The following is a 22,690-nucleotide window of genomic DNA, read 5'->3' on the forward strand; positions in this document are numbered from 1 at the left end:
GCATGGGCCTCAAAATCACTGGGATTTGGGTCCTATTTTAACATCAGGAAAATTTAAAAAAGAGACTTAGACTCCAATATGACAGTGGACACATTATACCTACACAGTTCAGTCCAAACAGCTTACAAAAGATGATTTTCATAATAGGTACCCTTTAAATCACAGGTGTCAAACTCAGTTCCAAAAGGGCCGCAGCTCTGCACAGTTTAGTTCCAACCCTAATTAAACACACCTGATCAAACTAATTGAGTTTTTCAGGCTTGTTTGAAACCTACAGGTAAGTGTGTTGGAGCAGGGTTGGAACTAAACTGTGCAGGGCTTCGGCCCTCCAGGAATTGAGTTTGACACCCCTGCTTTAAATGATGCACAGCATACATTTTGGACCATCTTTGCTTGTTTGCAATGCCAAGGTAAAAACAGAACTGCTTTTATTTTAGTAAATACAGCATTTGCTTTACTAAAAAAAAGATAAAGAAGCACTTAATATGTTTTATGTGTTCGAGGAGAGTAGAATAGTGTTTTCAGGCAAGCATTCATCATTTAGTCATAGCCAACACTGTCTTTAAAATTTCCTATTATGCTTTTTTTACACTTTCAATTTCCTTTAATGTTGCAGTTTGAGAATAAAACAGATTTGCCAAGTTACAGAGCGCAAAGTCCACTCTGAAGGGAGTTATTCTCTACATCAGTAAGCACTGTTTCGGAACTCCTTCAAATTCTGAACTGTAGTTTTCTTAGGGGAATGTAAACACTAGAACATCCTGAATTAAAATAATTCCAGCTCACGGAGGCAAATCCACAAAAAGATAATTTTTGTTTTTACTCGTATATGATACAGATCAAAATTACTTGTACTTGCAAACACAAAATTCCAAAAAATAAATAAATAAATAAAAAAAACACTTCTGGTCAATCGCTTTTAAATGTGGTTTTCAAATCTGTGTAAATAGGAAGTTGCTGCAGACTTTAATTTCAGTATGGTGGCGTATTTCCTAAACTAAAAAAAGCTGTATTTTTGCGCTCATCCACACACAGGGATAGAGAGGTGTGGCTCACATATTTTGCCCAAGCAGTCAAACTGACATCATAAGAGAAGGACTGAAATTCTCCTGTTTATTAAACAGGTCATTTCTTTAATTCATTCATTTTCTTTTGGCTTAGTCCCTTATTTATCAGCGATCGTCACAGTGGAATGAACCGCCAACTATTTCAGCCTATGTTTTACACAGCGGATGCCCTTCCAGCCACAACCTAGTACTAAGAAACACCTATACACTCAAGCATTCACACACACACTCATACACTTCGACCAATTTAGTTCACCCAATTCACCTACAGCGCATGACTTCAGATTGTGGGGGAAACCGGAAACGCATGCGAACAAAGGGAGAACATGCAAACTCCACACAGAAACGCCAACTGGTCCAGTCAGTGACCTTGCTGTGAGGCGACAGTGCTTACCACTGTGCCACCCAAACAGGTAATTTACCAACAGAAAATGCATCAAAGTTAAGATTAAAATAAAATTGTGTTACACTACAAGTAGTTAAAAAAATGCGTCTTATGGCTTCTATTTTCCACACCTTTATGATGTTCACATTCAAATATAAGAAACAAAACAACTAAAATTCATGTATGCACTAAATAAAAATGCACTTTCAAAAAAATGCTGGTTATGAACACTCTTGATATTTGCTCAAACAGTTTCTAAGTTTATTAATGATTATTATAGTTTTAAGTGGCATTTGTAAGGAACTGGAGGCAAGCAGAGAATGACTTTTTTTAAGGCATACAGCATCATCTGGTGTTAAAAAGTAAACTTCGAATTGATTCATGACATTAGTGACGCCTCCATAAAAAATTCTATATATACACTACCGGTCAAAAGTTTGGGGTCAGTAGGATTTTTAATTGTTTTAAAATAAGCTTCTCCTGCTCACCAAAGCTGCATTTAATAACTGTTCAAAAGAAGTTCATAATTGAATTAAATAATTTATTCCAGTCATTTTAAAGATGAATTTTCAGCTTCATTACTTTAGTCTTCAAAGTCACATGATCCTTCAAAAATCACTCTAGTAATAATAAGTATTATTATTAATATTGTTAATATTAATGGTAATAGTAATAAAAGCATAGTCGGTAGCGGATCAATTATGGTAGTGTATGTGTGTAAATAAAAGTGTATGGATGTTTCCCAGGGATAGGTTGCAGCTGGACGGGAATCCGCTGTGTAAAACATATGCTGGATAAGTTGGAGGTTCATTCGGTGACCCCTGATTAATAAAGGGACTAAGCTGAAAAGAAAATGAATAAATGATTGAAACTACATACGATAAGAAAGCAGTTATTTTCAAATCTTTATATTTTTATATTAAATTTTTTTTTTACATTTATTAAATATCGTCTCGATGAACAGATTCATTTTCTTAAAAAAAAAATAATAATAAAAAAACTGACCCCAAACTTTTGACCGGTAGTGTGTGTGTGTATACACACACACACACACACACACACACACACACACACACACACACACACACACACACACACACACATATATATATATATATATATACACACACACACACACACACATACATACACATATACAGTATATATATACTGCAGAAGCAATTTCTCAAATGATTTTTCACCACAGCTCTAAAACATGTCTCCAATACTTCAGAAATGGTACATTATCTGCAATGCACTTAAATTACAATAAAATAACATAAAATTGAATAAAATTACAATGCGCTTACTCCAAAAGACGTGGTCTTCCTAAAACGACCAAAACACAACATGTCCAACAATTGCTAATCAAAACTTATAATTATTAATTTGTTAAATAAAAATATTAATAAAACAATGAAAAATGAAAACATCTGACCAAATGCAAAACCACAAAAACTATTAGATTTAGCAAATAAAAAAATGAATGTCTGGAAAAACAATATTGGTTTTAAAGATGTGAGAAAATTGACATGAAATGCTGAAATGTTTACTCACTATTCCCTAAAACCATGAAAAATATAAGATATTGAATCTGTATGTGTGCAAGATTTTTATTTGAGCTTTTAGCACATATAGAACGCAAAACCTGGCAAACTTCCCAGTTTGAAATGAAGCAAAGCATTTCTGAAATTTGCTCGCTCAGTCAACGGAGTGAGGAAGTTTTCAGTTCTATGTGACGCGTGCTGCTACATGCATTGGCAGCGTCTAATTTATCATCTCAGATTATTCTGCTCAATTTTTCCAGGGTGATCTCCCTGTTCAGAAAAAGGTCAGGTAAAATCACTTTTCTTTTGGTAGTCTGCCGCCAGCTGTGATGTATTTCTAAGACTGGAAAGCTTTCATAGTGTTGAAATTCAATTTGTTAATTCAGTGTGGACCTTGAATGTGCCTGACATCAACATGTGGGCCGAGTTTGAGATGAAGACTTACTTGATATAGTAGGGGACATTGTTGGGTGAAATAGAGCGTTCGAGAGGGCTTTCAACAGACGCTGTGTGAGAAGAACAAACCCCGTTCATGTTACCTCAATTTCAAAGCTCTTTTCTATTCAAACATTTTTCTATTAAGAACATTTTAAACTCGTATATGTGGAGGAATTTACTTAGCAGATTAGTTAAACATCATACAATACAAAGAATTCATTCATGATTCACTGAGTACAGTGGACTGACATTGGAAAACAGGAACACAAATAAAAACTCACCATGAAGGAAATTCTGAGAGGGTCCCAAGTCCTTAAAGGCTGTGGTCAGCTGACTCAGATGCTCCTCAATGGAGATCTAAAAATAAATATAATCAAAATGTATATTGGGCATGGCAGTTTTGGTTCAAATGAAAATAAGAGCTGAGAAACATTTTCTTTCACAATATTAATTATATTTCTATAGTGCATTTCTGGACACTCAAAGTGCTTTGCACATTTTTGGGAGGAATCTCCTCATCCACCTGGATGATGCGACAGCAGCCATATTGCGCCAGACGGCACACCACAAGCCAGCTGATTGGTGGAGAGGAAACAGAGTGATGAAGCCAATTATGATATGGGGATGGTTAGGAGGCCATGATGGACAGAGGCTAATGGGCAAATTTAGCCAGGATGCCGGAGTTACGCTCCTACTCTTTTTTTTTTTTTTTTAAGGGATTTTTAATGACCACAGAGAGTCAGGACTTTGGTTTAACGTCTCATCGGAAAGACGGCGCTCAATGAGTAGTATAGAGTCCACTTCACTATACTGGTGGGGTGTTAATACCCACACATACCTGCTGGTGTCACCAGGGCCGGAGCAAGCTGAACTGCCGCTCTAGGCAAAGGATGGTCACTCCGCCCTCAACCTTAAAGTGAGGGGGGGTGGGGTCGCGGACGCCGCCCTCTCTATTCTGCCTCACTAGACGTGGATATGACTGAGGGCGCGAGTGGTGAGCGTAGTGTCGCGGACGCCGCCCTCTCTATTCTGCCGCCCCAGATGCGGATATAACTGAGGGCGCGTGTGCCGAGGGTAGTTTCGGGGACGCTGCTCTCTCTATTCTGCCACCCTAGACACGGACTTAACTCAGGGCGTGGGTGGCGAGGGTAGTTTCGGGGATGCCACCGTCTCTATTCTTCTGCCCTAGGCGGCCGCCTAGGTCGCCTCTATGGTTGTGCCGGCCCTAGATATCACTTACACGACCTCCGGCATGTAACCATACCAGTCAACACTCCCGTTTTTCCCATGAGTCTCCCGTATTTCAGACCTATCTCCAGGAATTCCCACCCCTCTCTTAAGTTTACTCGCCCCTAAATTCCCCCAACCAAACCCCCTAACCATCCCTCTTCAGTTCGCAAAACACCCCACCCACCCCTGGTCTCCCGGATTTTCAGAGACAAGTGTTGGCAGGTATGCATGCAACCTAGCTTTCCCATGTGTAGGTACTGACCGGGCGAAGCTTCAGTGAGAGACCATGTGAGAGTGGCAGAGAGCTGGCTGCCGGCTAATGATGCCTCTTGTACATTGTCTTATTATTTTTTGAGAGAAACCTGTGTCATTTCCCATGGTCGCCCACTGAAGCTAAGCAGGGCTGCGCCTGGTCATTATCTGGATGGGAGGCCACATGGGAAACTAAGGTTGCTACCGAATGTGGTGTTAGTGAGAACAGCAGAGAGTGCTCAACCTGTGGTCTGTGTAGGTCCAAACGCCCCTGTATATTGATGGGGACTCTATACTGCTCAGTACGCACCGTCTTTCAGATAAGATGCTAAACCAAGGTCCTGACTCTCTGTGGTCATTAAAAACCCCAGGACGTCCTTCGAAAAAGTGTAAGGGTTTACCCCGCCATCCTTTGCCAAATTTGCCCACTGCCCTCTGTCCATCATGGCCTCCTAACCACCATATCATAAACCTCATATCAAAATCACTCTGTCTTCTCTCCAGCAATCAGCTGGTGTGGGGTGTCACAATATGGCTGCCGTTGCGTCATCCAGGTGGATAATGCACAGTAGTGGTGGATGAGGAGATTCCCCCCAAAATATGTAAAGCGCTTTGAGCTTTAAGTGTCCATAAACGCGCTATATAATTGTAAGGCATTATTATAATTTTTTTTCTTATAATTAATTATTTTGTTAAAAATCTTATTATTAATTAATAAGAATGATTTCAGTCCTTTTGTATTTTGTACTTGTATTTGTTTTGTCAAATCAGTTTCCTTTTATTAACTTTAATTTGACTATTTCAGTTTTACTTTTATTTATTTCTATTTCTATATTTAGTTAAAAGTTTTTTTATATAGTTTGCTTTTTTCTACTTAATTTAAATGAATGGGAATTATTTTTAAAAGCTTGTCAATAGTGGTAAGAAGGAAACGTATAAAAGCAATAGCAGGATTACATTTTAGACTTATACAAAGCTCGTTATAATTTTTTTTCACTTGCTCAATCGAAGAAGTATTAAAGTTTAATACATTTAATAATAAAATAATAATAATAATTTTATTTAATTTTTAAATTAATTATCAAATATATCCATTCACAAACCCTATAACCCTTTCCGAGAATAGAACAAAACATAGCTGTCAATTACTTCAGTCTACAATATTAATAATTTAATTATAAAAATATATAGGTCAGGTCAGTATCCTCAGCAGTAAATAAATGGTTTAAGTTAAGCAAGTGTTACTGTGAGGTAAGTAATTAAATGCTATTTTTAAATAAAAAGTTTTAAGTTTTATTGAGATGGATTGTTGGTGATTGTATGGGTGTTAATTGCCAGAATGAATATAGCTATACATAAACAAAGGAAAAATAAGACATGTTAAAAAAGATTTAAGACCTACAACATACATTTTAGTAGATTTAAGACTGAATAATAATAATAATAATAATAATACATTTTATATATATTGTGCTTTTCTCAGACTCAAAGCGCTAACTTTTTAAAGCCTAAAATTTGCTTTTGAGATTTAAGACGTTTAAAGACTTTAAGCCTCCGCGGATACCCTGAATAGTCAACAGAACAATTACAAAGGAACCCATTCAATAAAATGTTTTATGTGCAAAGTATTTCTTCATGATTTGTTTTTTATATTTCTGTCTGTCTTTTTTATCATATAATGCCTTTCTCTGTCCTTTGTCAAATCTCTGAAGGACAGATCATTTCTGTGATGATCTTGCTGCATCTTTTGCTGACACCTACACTGTTCCATCTTTTTTGTACATCTTTTCCAAGATCGAACTGCATTTCTTGTTTATTTTCGTTTCAGAGGATGGATCTTGACCTGACTTGATTCATAAACAGTCAGTCCAATGAAAATGAGCGACTAAAGTATACATGAAACAAAACCAGACTCCATTTACATAAAATAATATATAATATGCAGAATATAACACACCCCTTGTTCTATTGTGAACAAATCATTTGTGCACGCTCCTTCAAATGAAAATGTTTGTCTTTAATATCTTTAATAAGAATATGAAATACAGTTAACACTTAATAGCATATGATAACACTTCATAACATTTTATTTTACAATGTGATGTGATAACAGTAAAACGTAAACAGATTAAAGACTTTCTAATTCTAACCATATAGTAATGTTGTAGATTAAAATTACTCTGAACTGTTTATTTACATTGCAACAAGGACATCCTAAAATAAAGTAACATGTCAATATATCTATATTTAGTTAAAATATTTTTGTCAAAATTGTAAAATTAAATTTTTTTCTAAATTTTATTTCATTTAAATTGTAGGACTTAGAAACCCTTAGTAGTGACACAAGTGGCCAAAATGACAGTATCAGTTTTTCTCTTTTTGCAAGCACTAAAAAACTAATAAATAATGAAAATTCTTAACCATATTCCTCTTTAAATAGTTACTCACTTCAAAATGTGTAGCTAAAGTTGTGAAACAATGTAAGGAATGTACAGTGTACCTGCAGAAGCCTCCATCTCATGTTGAGGTCATCGATTCTGCTCAGGTTGTCTGGAGAAAGCTGAATGTCAGACGGTCTAAATGTGGAGGCCAGCTGGTTAACATGATTTACGTTATCCTGAATGGGAGCTATCTCTTCCTGAAATGCCTGGAAAAAGCACAAAGCCAGAAGTTTAAAACAATAAAGATATATACCAGTAGATCTCATCTCCAGTCCTCACGCCCCACCGCTCTGCACATTTTGAATGTTTCTTTTAGAACTTCAGATATTTGTTCTGATTTGACCACAAGTGCCCTGCGAAGTGGACTTCACAGGTTATTCTGCCATTGGGGAGCATATGTGTTTCATTCAAATGTCATTGCAATATGTAAATATCAAATTTATAAATTTACAGAGATGTATTATTTTACACTTCACACTTTTGCTAATGCACACTGAGATGATTTCTGTGCTTTTGCACAGATCAATCTATCTCTGTCCATCTAGTTACCTATCTATATATATATATATATATATATATATATATATATATATATATATATATATATATATATATATATATATATATATATATATATATATACACTTTTTTAAACGTTTCATCAGCTCCAAGGCCGCGGCATTCATGTATCTTTAGGTGAACTCGATCAGAAAAAATCCCCTGTTATATCATGTCATTTTGTTTTTGATTTTCAGCATGATGTATTCCTATAGACCAGGGGTGTCCAAACCTTTTGGGCCGAGGGCCAGATGCAAAAAAAAAAAACGTTGTCGTATATATGATATAGATGTATAGATATTTATATATATATATACAGTTAAAGTCAGAATTATTAGCCCCCCCCTGAATTATTAGCCCCCCCTGTTTATTTTTTCCCTAATTTCTGTTTAACGGAGAGAAGATTTTTTCCCACACATTTCTAAACATATTAGTTTTAGTAACTCATTTCTAATAACTGATTTATTTTATCTTTGCCATGATGACAGTAAATAATATTTGACTAGTTATTTTTCAAGACACTTCTATACAGCTTAAAGTGACATTTAAAGGCTTAACTAGGGTAATTAAGGTAACTAGTCAAGTTAAGGTAATTAGGCAAGTAATTTTATAACAATGGTTTGTTCTGAAGACTTAAGGGGCTAATAATTTTGACCTTAAAATGGTTCATAAAAAATTTAAAACTGCTTTTATTCTAGCCGAAATAAAACAAATAAGACTTTCTCCAGAAGAAACAATATTATCAGACATACTGTGAAAATGTCCTTGCTCTGTTAAACATCATTTGGAAAATAATTAAACGAAGAGATAAATCAAAGAGGGGCTAATAATTCAGACTTCAACTGTGTGTGTGTGTGTGTGTGTGTGTGTGTATAGATAGATAGATAGATAGATAGATAGATAGATAGATAGATAGATAGATAGATAGATAGATAGATAGATAGATAGATAGATAGATAGATAGATAGATAGATAGATAGATAGATAGATAGATAGATAGATAGATAGATAGATAGATAGATAGATAATAACAAGAACTGCTGCTTAATTGAATGCATGTGATAGCGACACCCGGTGGTTATTTGTTGAATTACGTAAATTTTTTGTATAGCGGGCCAGATTCTATTGATATTTATAAAAAGCCTTGCGGGCCGCCACAAAACTGATTGCGGGCCGCAGATGGCCCGCGGGCCGTAGTTTGGACACCCCTGCTATAGACGAATTACCAACCTATGTCACACATGACGTCACACGGGTTCCCGGTTGCAAAAAGAGACTGGTTGCAATAGCAAACATGTCGTGTTCTGCAGTAGGATGCCAAATTCGAAAAACCTCACTTTTACCATACACCACACTGCTTTTAATGCCAACCGCAGTCGTCTTTGGCTAAAAGGGGGATGAATGAAGTGACGACCTAATTAAAAATGCTTGACTCTGCAGTTCTTATTCCATATCAGGTAAGTTCATGCTATGCTGAATCATGCAGCGCCAGCACCTATTAAGGGGGGTGTGAGACATTGAGGTGTGCACTCGAGTAAATTATGATGATGATTTTTATGCATTTACAAGAGGGAATATGATTAACGTTAGCTTCACAGCTAACTATCAGGCACCTGTAGAGTTAATGCATTCCAGTAAAATATATAAAAAAATAAAATGGCGCGGGTGCTTTTTAAAACGAATAACGGTGAATGAATGAAAGTTAAACCGGTGAGCCGTCTGACAAAAAAGTGCATTTCTGAATCAAATCAGCAGGATGCCCTTCTGCAGGTTTCACTTAATTTGAAGACAAGCTGACTATGTTTACATGGACATGAGTTATTTGCCTTAAGACAATAATATTATACTAGGTGTTATGTGAAGCGCTTTTTGAATGTTGCATCACCAGGCTAGTCACGTTTTCTGCAGAGGCTCATGTAATTTTGTGTGTTTCATCATTAATTTTTCAACTTTACTGCAGTTCATTTCAAGTTTCACTTACACTCATAAACATTTTATTCACTGCCCCGTGACAAATTGGGGTACTAGATGCGAATATAAAGTAAGGACTGGTGGAAGAGTGTTGTTTTAATGGAAAGCCGAATGGAAAAAGAAAAAACCTCCGCTATTCCTTATCTGTGTGTTTGAAAAGTTTGAAAACCCCTGTGTTAATGTACTTACAACTGAAACGGAATATTTAGTAGGGGGCGGGGCTTTCTTTTTGCACATCATCATAGATATATATACATTAGATGTCGCCTACCCTGTTGTTGTCTATTGGAAGGAATGCGTCAATAGAGCCGCCATTTTGAAACAGGGTAGCGCTCCTTTGAAATGAATGTGGGACCAAGGTACAGTGGAGGACTGTGGCCATCCAAAGCCAGAGATATACACATTTACACATATATCTATGATCGGGAGTTTTCCTGGATGTTAGTATGCAATTTTTTTTTCTCCATTTTTCCAGCATCTCGTTGTCATATATCTTTTGCATTGTTTGCTGATTTTTTTTTTCAACAAAACTAGCATAAGCCGAGTGTTTAGAACGAGTTGGTGCTACTTTGCCTTATGGTGAATGCAGTAAGAGACTGTATTATGATCAAGAACGTTACCTGTTTAGCATAAAAGTTCAGAACATACAAAAACGTAAAAAACTTAATCTTACCTATGAAATGTTCTGCCTTTGTGCTTTGTTTTCTTTGTTTGCTTGTTACTACACCTGTAGACAGCGCTAAAGTCGAGCATCTTCACGTAATAACACTGTCTTGACTAGTGCGTTGAATGACATTTGTCCTGGGAGCACTGTACAAATATAGTGGCGCTACTGACGCATGCTCAGGGTCCCTATGCGATATCTAGTGTATATATCTATGGCACATCATTCCCTCATAGCAAACTAACAGTAAAAGGGGCTGAGAGTGATCAGGAATATTGTGACTGAAGCAGTCAAACTGAAGTGACAGAGAAGGACTGGCACTCCACTGACTTTGGAGATTACCAAAACAATCAGTTGTTTTAAATAAGAGAAATTGTGAATCACTGATACATACCATGGTAATCTTGCTACTCCATGATGCTTCAAAACAGACCATTGTACAACAATGATACAAAAAAAGCTGCTTTTTATTACAGATAAGCATATACCAACCTTCACTCTGTCTATGTGGTTTTGCAAATCGTCTACAAGCAGCTCCCCAACAGGCTTCCAAGAATTCTTCACGCTCTCAGCCTGTCGTAGCTTGTAGTCCAGCTGATCCTGGGCGTCCTGGAGCTCCATCAGCCTCTCCAAGGCCAGTTCCAGCTGTTGCTGCCAGTCCACAGAAGCTGCACCCAGATTCTTCCATCGCACCGTTACATCCTCCACTTCTTTACGCAATATGCGGCCCACGTTTTGAACCCGCTCCTCAGGACTTACATCTGCACATCACATGAGAGGCAAAAATACAGGTTATAGTCTATGATTGTATCGTGAGTATGTGTAAAAGGGCAACACAAATGCTATACCTTTTTGTCCAGGTCTCTGTTTCAGGCCCTCACGAGGCATCTCAGCAAGGAAGGTTTTCGCATTGTCGAGAGTTCCATTGATTACAGGTTCTTTGGCACCCAGCTCTCTTCTGAAAGCCTGTGAAAAGCACAAGGACTTGCTATCCAAAAGCACTATGTGTGACAGCGAGGGGTGAACATTTATTCAATTGTACAACTTACAGTATGCCAAAACCCTGCATTTTCTCCACATCCCCCCACCAGTCAAACTTAACCAGGTGTTATTTGTGCTGGTATAGTGCTACCTCATGCATATTTAAATCAAGCCATTGTTGCTTCTTCCTGAGCAAATATGCATCCTTCTTATGCAAATAAGGCATGCTATGGAACGCAGAGGATTTACAAATATCAGTGCAACCTGATTCAATTAACACAGTGCTGTTGCTAATGTTTGTGCTGTGTTTTCCAGTGATCCTCATGTGAATATTTTATTGCAAACTGCTTGTTTTTAGGCACATTTTTCATGCAGATGCCCTATAGATCTGTGAATTTTGTGTCTGTATTCAGGTTATTTTCTGATTTGAGTAATGGGCTCTATTCACAGCTAGACTTTTAAAGCCAATGATAAACTTCCGGTGAAAGCTTAATGTGACTATTTTCAATTTCACAGGGTTGTTTTTACTGCATAGAGGTTGTAAAGAATTTAAAATGCATTCAGTTAAAAAGACTTAAGCATTCATTTAGTTGTTCAAGCGTAAAACGAGATGAAAGATCGTTGTAACCACTAACGCCCATCAGTAGCAACAGACAGGCACAGAAATTCCATTGAAAATACTGTGGTAAAATAAACTGTCATGTTTTAAAAACATGGCAGTGGGAAATTATCTTTAATACAGTTCGATCTGAGTTCCACTTGATATTGTATATCTAACAAGCAGTTAGGATCGCTAATTTTTAAAGAAATCAGATTTTAAACGTGACAACTTTTTAATGGAAAGACAGTTCACCGGAAGCCCTTGGGCTGCCTGACTGAACATTTTTCACCAAAATAGCACAGACACTGCATGCCAGGTAACTGAAAAGTAAAAAAAAAGCAATATGAGGAAAACAGAAATAGTTGGAGCAAGAAACAAGTTCTTTATTGTAACTAACCAAAATGAGTAGAACCTCTCTCACTCTCTCTCTCATTCTATTGTATTTATCTACAATGAAATAATATATGAAATGTGCACACTTTTAATGTTACACATTGTTTATACACTACCTGACAAAATTTTTTGTTGTTGGTCCGAGTTGTAAGAGCGACAAATAATAATTTGACTTCTAGTTGATCATTTGGAAAAGTGACAGAAGGTAGATTTGGTGAAGTTGAAGATTGGTGAAGGAATAATCATGGTTTGGGGTTACATTCAGTATGGAGGTGTGCGAGAGATCTACAGAGTGGATGGTAACATCAACAGCCTGAGGTATCAAGACATTTGTGCTGCCCATTACATTACAAACCACAACAGAGGGCAACTACTTCAGCAGGATAGCGCTTTTTCTCATACTTCAGCCACCACATCAAAGTTCCTGAAAGCAAAGAAGGTCAAAGTGCTCCAGGACTGGCCAGTCCAGTCACCAGACATGAACATTATTGAGCATGTTTGGGGTAAGATGAAAGAGGAGGCATTTAAGATTAATCCAAATAATCAAGCTCATGGGAGTCATCCACCATATTAATTTTCCCTTGCACCATGACTTTATATTCTATACTCTACATTATTTCCTTTAAGTGACAAGACTTTTGTCTAAGCAAAGTCAGACCTTACTGTCCTAATTAAATATTTAAAAATTAAGGCATGATCATATCTTACTTTGGTAAAATAAGCGCCTTTCATATCAGCCACTTCTGATACCAAATGATCAGCTGGAAGTCAAGATATTATTTGTTGTTCCTAAAACTGGGATAGGCGACAAGTCAGATATGTATATATATAAATATATTTATTATGTATGACATTAAAAGTGGGCATATTTTATATTGTAATTCTCTTTTTTTTTTACTTTTATATTAAAATGTTTTTTTTTATTTGTTAAGTGAATAAATACTTATTATTTATTGCACCTGAAAATGTTTAGAATTTTTAGCATCCCTTTTGTAATTTAAACTAACAAACAAACAAGCAAGCAAGTAGATTACTGTAAATTATATCATCAGTTGGCATATTTGAATGCAAAACTGAACAATAACATTTACCTATTACATTATTTAACATAATTTGAAAAAAAAAACAAAAAAACATTTATACATTATTTAAAGGCATGCATCATCCAAAAGTTCCTCCCCCAAGCGGTTCCAAGCCTTCGTTCATTTTTTATTCCCAATGAACAAAAAAGAAGATATTTAGAAAATACTTGTATACCATAAGCCAGTAACTCCATAGGAAACAAAAATACTATAGAAGGCAATGGCTACTCATCATTTCATTTCTAGTTTGGATATTTTCGCCAACATTTGCTCCAACCCATCACGCCGATGTCAACTCATTACCAGAATGCAAAAAAAAAAAAACTGCTGAGACTTTCTCTGCAGCTCCTACACACTCACTCATGCACCTGTGGAGTGTGACGGTTTCTCCTCTACACTAACTAATCCACAAGCGCATCCTGTTTACAGCGGCCCCTGACAGATGATGGCCATCAGCAGATGTTAATTGGTCCGCACAGCCATGCAAAGAGACAGGAGTCTTTGCACCTCTCCCACGCAAGATATCATCTCCATCTGTTTAAATATTTAACAAGAACTCTGATAACGATCACACTCGGGTGCGGCAGAAGACAAAACGTATAAATCACATCGCGACGCATCCTTCACGCTTTTCATTGAGGCTTGAATTGGATTTGTCCTGGGCTCACCTTGTGCGTGAGGAGTTGTTGGTGAACGGTCGGCACGTCGCCCCCTACTGGCTTCTGCTTCTCCAGCTCTTCCCTCTTCAGCTGCAGCCAGTTGAGCAGCTCTTGTAAGGACATGTGCAAGTGTTTCCACTGATCAACGCCGGCATCTAGATAGGGCCTGAGGACGGTAATGATGGTTAGACGTCAGACTGGAAGATGTTCAATCACACAGTCCACCAGAGAGCACTGTAATGTCATGCTGAAGTTGATTTTGACATAGAAAGTGCTATTGCTGATGATTTGAATATGCATTAACATAAAAAACTTCTAACCAGGCTTACGTACTTAAAGGGAAAGTTCACCCAAATTGATTCTGTCATTATTTACTCACTCTTCACTTGTTCAAAAATAAAATAAAATAAATCAAAATAAAATTAAATAAAATTAAATAATACTTTTTTCATGAGAAAAATATTATCAGACATTCTGTGAAAATTTCCTTGCTCTGTTAAACATCATTTGGGAAATATTTAAAGTAAAATAAAATTCAAAGGGGGGGCTAATAATTCTGACAAATGTATACTGTGAAAATTACCTTGCTCCATTAGACATCACGTATAAAATATCTCTGTGTAAAACATTAACTGTATATAACATTTTTGGAAATAACAAAACACAACAATAATAATAATAATATGAAATATATGTGTAAAATAGGGCTTTGCAATATTGTGAACTTACATTGTAATTTTTTTTTGCCATACATATATATATATATATATATATATATAGTGATGTAAACAATTTCAAAATAATTTTCAACGGAAGAGAATTTGCTGTTAATGTACTTGTCATATATGACTGAGTCAGTAGTAGAACATTAAAGGTTTTTATTTTATTTTTTTTGCTGAAACCTGGAGGATGCACATAGACTCTACAAACTAAAATATCAACATTACATGTATGTGTGCAGGATATACCATTCCTTATACTAGCCACAGTGGCTGCTGATCAAAAACATTAATGTCAAGCCCTGGTAATTTGGCTAGTCATTGTAAAACAGAGGTTTTCTCTGTAGACAATCAAATAAATATACTACTTAAGCGGGCTAATAATTTTGAACTTAAATTTTTTTTTTTTTAAATTTAAAACTGCTTTTCTTGCCTAAATAAAACAAATAAGACTTTCTCTAGAAGAAAAGAAAAAAATCCTTGCTCTGTTAAACATCATTTAGGAAATATTTGAAAAAGAAAATTCACAGGAGGGCGAATAATATTGATTTCAACTGTACATGTATGATCAGGAGCCATTGATATTAATTTTGATTTGCCTTTATATGTTTTTTAAACCTTAAAAGTGCTGGTGATCATTGACCTTGAATGACCAGTTTCAGCTAAAAACCATCTTTAATGATCAAACCTACACGTTGGATGCCTGGAGGATGAGTAAATTAACAGCAAATTTCCATTTTGGGGGTGATATATCCATTTCTGCTTTAAATACGGAGTCTGATAAATGCAGTGGTTTACGCACAGGCTTGTAAATGATCACATTATTTTTCAAAGCTGATCTCTGCTCAGCGTGAAATCTTCCCCAGGTTAAATATAGATGATTAATTGGTCGTACCTTATACTCATAACTTTGTTGCACAACTCATGCCAGCGCTGCCCCATGTCATCAAGCCGTTTTTGTAGCACCACAGCATTGTCCGTTCCCTCCAGAGACGACACAATACGATGTCCGTTTTCATCTAATGAATGGTACGTCTCCCGGTGAGCATCAATCTCTGCCTGGAGATCCTGCCATGATTAAAAGAGATCGCAGACATATGACTTTCAGCTTGCTACATGATTAGGGGTAAACAAATAGTTTCTTGATCCTCCCTTGATATGCTTCCCTTTATCTGTGTACATGTTGATGTCGTTTTGGAACAGTTTGCGCTCAATTTATTTAACACTTAAAAACAGCAGTGATAGCACTAACACATACAAATAATAGAAGGCATAATATGCATATGTTATATTACTTTCAGTATCACTGAGGTTTATTGAGATGTTTATTATTGTTATTCTTTTATTTAAATTTGTTGTTTTGGTATTTTCCATTTTATATAAATATTTGTAGCTCAAATAACTTAGAACATTAACACATAACAATAATTGAACGTATTATATTTATATATTTTATATATTATTTTTTGTATAATTGATGAAAATTGAGATGTTTATTATTGTAATTGTTTGTTTAAATGTGCCGTTTTGGTATTTTTCATTATTTATAAATATTTTTTAATCAAATTATGTAAAACAGAATCAAATTATGTAAAACAGTAGCACATTAACATAATTTAACAAATTATATGTATGTATTATATTTTAGAGTTTAAGTACCACTGAGATTTATTGAGATGTTTATAATTGTATTTATTTAAATTTGTTTTGGTATTTTACATTTTTTATAAATATTTTTCACTCAAATTATATAAAACAGCAGAGCCTAAAATAATTTAACATATTATATATGTATATATAATCTATTATAGTGTTTTATCTTAGTATCACCGAAAGTTAGAGACATTTATTATTGTATATTTCGAATTGTTGTTTTAGTATGTTCCGTTTTTTTTAATAAATTTAGTGTTCCGTTTTTTAAAATAAATTTAGTGTGTTCCTTTTTTTTATTTTTCGCTTAAATTATATGGAACAGTAACACAAAAATAATTTAATGTATTATATTATATATTACAGTGTTATTTTTAGTATCACTGATTTATTAAGACATCTATTATTTTTTATTTAAATTTGTTGGTATTTTCCATTTTTTATAAATTTTTTTGCTCAAATTATTTCAAACAGTAACACATTAAAATATTTCAACATATTGTAATATACATTATATATTGAAGTGTAACTCCACACAGAAATGCCAACTGGCTTAGTCGGGACTTAAACCAGTGACCTAACCACTGAGCCACCATGCTACCAAAAAAAAAAAAGAAAATAAATAAATAAATAAATAAATAAAATATATATATATATATATATATATATATATATATATATATATATATATATATATATATATATATATATATATATATAGCTAAAATTATTTAAAACTAATACATAAAAATAATTTAACATATAATATATTCATGTATTATTTATTATACTGTTATTTTTAGAATCACTGATAGTTATTAACATTTTAAATGACATTTTTTGTTAAAATTATTTTATTTCAAATTAGTTGTTTTGGTATTTTCCATTTTTTCAAATTTTCGCTCAAATTTATTAGAACAGTCACACAAAATAATTTCACGTATTATATGCATATATTATATATTATAGTGTTATGTTTAGGATCACTGATATTTATCGAGACATTTATTACTGTATATTTAAATTTGATGTTTTGCTATTTTCCATTATTTATAAATATTTTTCACTCCAATTATTTAAACAGTTACATATATAAACAATTTAACATATTATATGCATCCATGATAGTGTTATTTTTAGTATAACTGAAATTTGAGACGTGCATTATTTTAGCTGTTTATTTAAACTAGTTGTTTTGGTATTTTTCATTATTTATGAATATTTTTCTCTCTATTAAAAACAGCAACACAAAAATTATTTAACCAATTATACACATAGATCATATATATTATAGTGTTATTTTTAGTATAACTGATATTTGTTGAGACATTAATTATTGTATTTTTAAATTAATAGTTTTTTTTTTCAATATTTTTCTCAATCAATATTTTATCAACTTATTATTGAACTATTTATTTTATAATTGTACTTTGAAATATATATTTTCTGTATTTTAGTCAACATTTATTTTACAAATCTTCTACATAGCTTTATGTATTACTTTTGCTCATTATAACACCCATTAATATAATATAATATAATATAATATAATATAATATAATATAATATAATATAATATAATATAATATAATATAATATAATATAATATAATATAATATAATATATACTCTTTTTCTGAATGATGATCTACAGACAAAAACAGTCAATAAAGAATTCCAATGTCATATATTAGAATTCCAATGTTATACAACGCAATTTTAGCCAACAAAAGTCATCAGAATACTAAAATCCACTATCCCTATTTCACAAAAGCCAACCAACCATTTTTAGATTCCTATTTTCTAACTGTTAGAACAACACAGCCCAATAAACAACTCAACAATTGTTATGCATTTTCTCAGGCAACATTTTAAGCATTGGCAAAAATGCTTGAGAAGCTGTAAACCAATTGGATCAAAAGTCATGCCGCGAGCCAAACAAACCCAAAGTCACGAAGCGCCAGTGAAGCTGACAGTGAAGATCAAACCTTAACGTGATACGTCTTCCTGTGCAACATATCCGGTGATTGACTGGCATCAAACGAACGGAACGCAGCCCGCCTGACTGTCAGTCCTTTAATTCCCCACCATGTGGACGTGTATGATGCAAAGAAAACGGGACATGAGCGCGAGGAAATGTATTCTGCCACCATGTGTCTACATGCGACGGTGATGGGAGCTGCAGAATGCCAGTCGCGGAGGCACACTGGCCCTGTTGTTTGAGGCGAGAGTGGGCACGGCGAGCGAGGACTGGGTCAGAGCTGGTTTTTCGGAGAGAACAGAGGCTTCTCTTTATAGCCCACATCTTTGTCTGCCTCTTCATATTTAACTGCGTCTCTCCGCCGCTGCCAAACGCACATATCTCCCATTCCAGAGAGCAGCAGGCGACTTGGACAATGGAGCTGTCAGTTTCTCCTGCTCTCCTAATAAATGCTACTTAAACTACAAAAAAGCTGATCATGAGAATTTTGTTTTATTTGGTGTTTTTCAAATATTTCAGTATGAGGTTTATGTCCTGCAAAACCCGGATTATACAAAACAGCATCAAATGCTAGTGCAAATCTATAGTTTAGATTTTTTTCATTCTAATAAAGCTGAATGTAATATAATAAAATATAATATAATATAATATAATATAATATAATATAATATAATCACTGGCCACTTTATTAGGAACACCATACTAGCACAGGGTTGAACCCCATTTTGCTCCATATTGTCATGATAGCATCATGCAGTTGCTGCAGATTTGTTGGCTGCACGTTCATGATGTGAATCTCCAGTTCCATCACATCCCAAAGGTGCTCTATAGGAATGAGATCTGGTGACTGTGGAGGCCATTTGAGTACAGTGAGCTTATTGTCATGTTCAAAAAACCAGTCTGAGATTATACGCGCTTTATGACATGGTGCGTTATCCTGCTGGAAGTAGCCATCAGAAGGGTACACTGTGGTCATAAAGGGATAGACATGGTTGGCAACAATACTCCGGTGGGATGTGGTGTTGACACAATGCTCAATTGGTACTAATGGGCCGAAAGTGTACCAAGAAAACATCCCCCACACCTTTACACCACCACCACCACCAGCCTGAATTGTTGATACAAGGCAGTATGCATCCATGCTTTCATGTTGTTGATGCCAAATTCTGACCCTACCATTCAGATGTCGCAGCAGAAATCGAGACTCATCAGACCAGGCAATGCTTATCCAATTTTCTATTGTTTAATTTTAGTGAGCCTGCGTGAATTGTAGCCTCAATTTCCCATTCTAATCTGACTGGAGTGACACCCGGTATGGTCTTTTGCTGCTGTAGCCCATTTGCCTCAAGGTTTGACATTTGCATTCAAAGATGCTCTTCTGCAGACCTCGGTTGTAACGAGTGGTTATTTGAGTTACTGTTGCCTTTCTATCAGCTCAAACAGTCTAGCCATTCTCCTCTGGCATCAACAAGGCATTTGAACCCACAGAACTGCCGTTCACTGGATATTTTGTCTTTTTCGGACCATGCTCTGTAAACCCTAGAGATGGTTGTGCGTGAAAATCCCAGTAGATCAGCAGTTTCTGAAATACTCAGACCAGCCAGTCTGGCACCAACAACCATGCCATGTTTAATGTCACTTAAATCACCTTTCTTCCCCATTCTAATGCTCGGTTTGAACTGCAGCAGATCATCTTGTCCATGTCTACATTGAGCATTGAGTTGCTGCCATGTGATTGGCTGATTAGAAATTTGATTTAACAAGCAGCTAGACAGATGTACCTAATAAAGGGGCCGGTGAGTATATATTACACATTGTATTTTTAAGATTTTTTTCCGTAGCATTTCATACAAATACAGTCATCAGATTATCAAAATACCATTATCCATTTTACACAAATGACTATGAATGTAATTATCCATTCGAACACAAAAAAGTGGCGACCTTCAACTTGAACTTCACTTCAGCTCCAAAAAGTGGATCATGAGAGTTGAGTTTAACATTATTTCCTTATCAGTAATTTCCTTATAAGGTGCAACAAAATGGCATCATACACCACTCTGTGCAGAAATGCACCAAAGCCACTGAGAAACACTGTAAATACATGTACATATTTATTATTAATTTACAGTTTTTCTTAATCGCTTTGGTGCATTTCTCACAACATTATTTACATTACACAACAGGTAATGCATTTCTTAAAACAATTAGTACAAACTGCAAAACCTAGTTGTTAACCTGCAAAAGTGTGTCACTTGCTTAAAATGGAGAGCTCATTCCTCAAAAGCGAGTATTCATTTGAATGAAAGTGTCAGTGTCATCAAGATGAAAAGTCCTGACACCATTGTTTATAAACAAGATAGTCAAATGGCTTTGTCATGTTTTAATTATGAAAGTTTACTCTGCATTTTTTCCAATGCAAAGTCAGATTTTGGTGACGTCCTGAAATGCTCAAGACAGCACTATATACTATTTGCACAGCCATTTGAAAACTACAGTAAAATTAGACATCACTGCATTTAGTTATCTGAGTTGAAGACACTGAATATGTATGTTTTACATTTTACTGCATTTGCTCTTTGCAATTCTGATTTATTCACAGAATTGTGCAAAAGAATAAATACACCCTTATTTACAACAAGCATAAACTTCCTTTGGATAGAGCTGTGCATAACTGTAAACAATATGGCAGTACTTATTAAAACTGAACACAGGTCTGTAAATCATTAATGAAATTGTTTCAATTTAGAAGACATTTTCAAGGAAAAAAAAAAGATTTAAATATTTTTAAACAGATTTGACAGACTTTGACACCTAGTTCAACATGTTTTGTACATAAAGACTCAAGTAATGAAATGAGGACTGTTTTATATGGAATAACTGTTCAGCATTCACAAGTTTATAAACAGCAGAGAGTTGTATGAAAGCAATTGATTCATGTCCAAATGATTCATGTTTGCAATTTGTTGGAAGGAATGAGAAACTGCTACCATGATGTGCACAAATTAATAATTGTTTAGAGAAATGCATTAACTGTTGTGCAAATGTAAATAATGTTGTGAGAAATGCACCAAAGCCACTGAGAAAAACTGTATAATTTTGTACGTTTTTTTAACTCTTTCCTGTTTGTTTATTGTTGACAGAGAAACTGAGGCCATTTCTTTGTAGTTATTTGTGAATAAACAAACAATTTCAATATGACTACAGCCAAGTTGCCAAGTTTGCTGATAATATAAAACTTTGGGTTTATTTTATCTGTTAATTTGTGTTAAATATTCACAGGTTGCTGTTTTTTGGGGTTTAATTTAAAATTATATAGTTGCTAGATTTGAAAATCTTACAAGCACTTTGCTTTTTCGTTTTTTGTCATGGTGCTGACTTGGTTTCTCTGTATTTTTGCTTGATTTTCAGAATGATAATATTAGGCGTTTTAGAGTCAGACCTCCTCCCGTCTCCCCCCTCAATGAATTAAAATAATGTTCACCTTGCAGATGTGTGATGTAATCCAAACGCTGATTGTTTGTTGGTGTACATATACATTTCATAGGAATCGCAAAATGCAAAACCCGACCTGTAGTGGGAGATGAGTGACAACATATTTTAACAATCTGCTGTTAGTTACACATACCTGCCATTGCTCGAGTAAATGTCGAACTGTGGCAGGATTTTCCAGAAGTCCCTCCTTAAAGGTGGCATCTTGTAAGACATTGGCTGTGGTTTCTGCCTCCGTTAGCCAATTAAGGAATTTCTCCAGGTCCAAGTAGTAATGCTGCAACTGCCGAAGTCCAGCTTCCAGATCTGCCTCCTTGTCCCCTGCACTGGAAAGGGTAATGACGTCCTTGTTATTATAAAAAAAAAAAAAAAATTGCTAAACTAGCATTTTTAACATTAAAGGGTCACGAAAGGGTCACAGAGTCCAGCTTTGTTTAGGTAGAAGTGTCAAGTGGCCAAAGAGGAAAGGGTTTGCATAAAAAGTTGAGTTTCAGTATGTGCACGCACTGATTTTCACAGAGACAACACAAATACAGATGCAGGGGAGACAGTAACTATGTTTACATGGACATCAGTAATT

At 35.1% G+C, this 22,690-nt stretch overlaps 1 protein-coding gene across 28 annotated transcripts in view; it reads right to left on the reverse strand.

Annotated features, from left to right (window-relative positions):
• Positions 1–22,690, reverse strand: part of dmd (dystrophin) — a 249,405-nt gene that overhangs the window by 65,496 nt on the left and 161,219 nt on the right. For all 28 annotated transcript variants that reach the window (XR_015475971.1, XR_015475970.1, XR_015475969.1 and 25 more), the window contains exons 55-62: positions 22,247–22,436; positions 15,884–16,056; positions 14,279–14,435; positions 11,402–11,519; positions 11,046–11,314; positions 7,420–7,566; positions 3,719–3,794; positions 3,445–3,505 (exon numbers count right to left, since the gene is read on the reverse strand). Coding sequence is in view for 24 of the 28 variants with exons in the window: in XM_087236510.1 (XP_087092636.1) it covers positions 3,445–3,505; positions 3,719–3,794; positions 7,420–7,566; positions 11,046–11,314; positions 11,402–11,519; positions 14,279–14,435; positions 15,884–16,056; positions 22,247–22,436 (1,191 nt within the window). In the remaining 4 variants the exon portion in view is untranslated. The remainder of the gene's footprint in view (positions 1–3,444; positions 3,506–3,718; positions 3,795–7,419; positions 7,567–11,045; positions 11,315–11,401; positions 11,520–14,278; positions 14,436–15,883; positions 16,057–22,246; positions 22,437–22,690) is intronic.

Source organism: Danio rerio, chromosome 1 (genome assembly GCF_052040795.2).
Source record: "Danio rerio strain M-AB ecotype USA chromosome 1, GRCz13ab, whole genome shotgun sequence".
NCBI classification, from domain to species: Eukaryota; Metazoa; Chordata; class Actinopteri; order Cypriniformes; family Danionidae; genus Danio; species Danio rerio.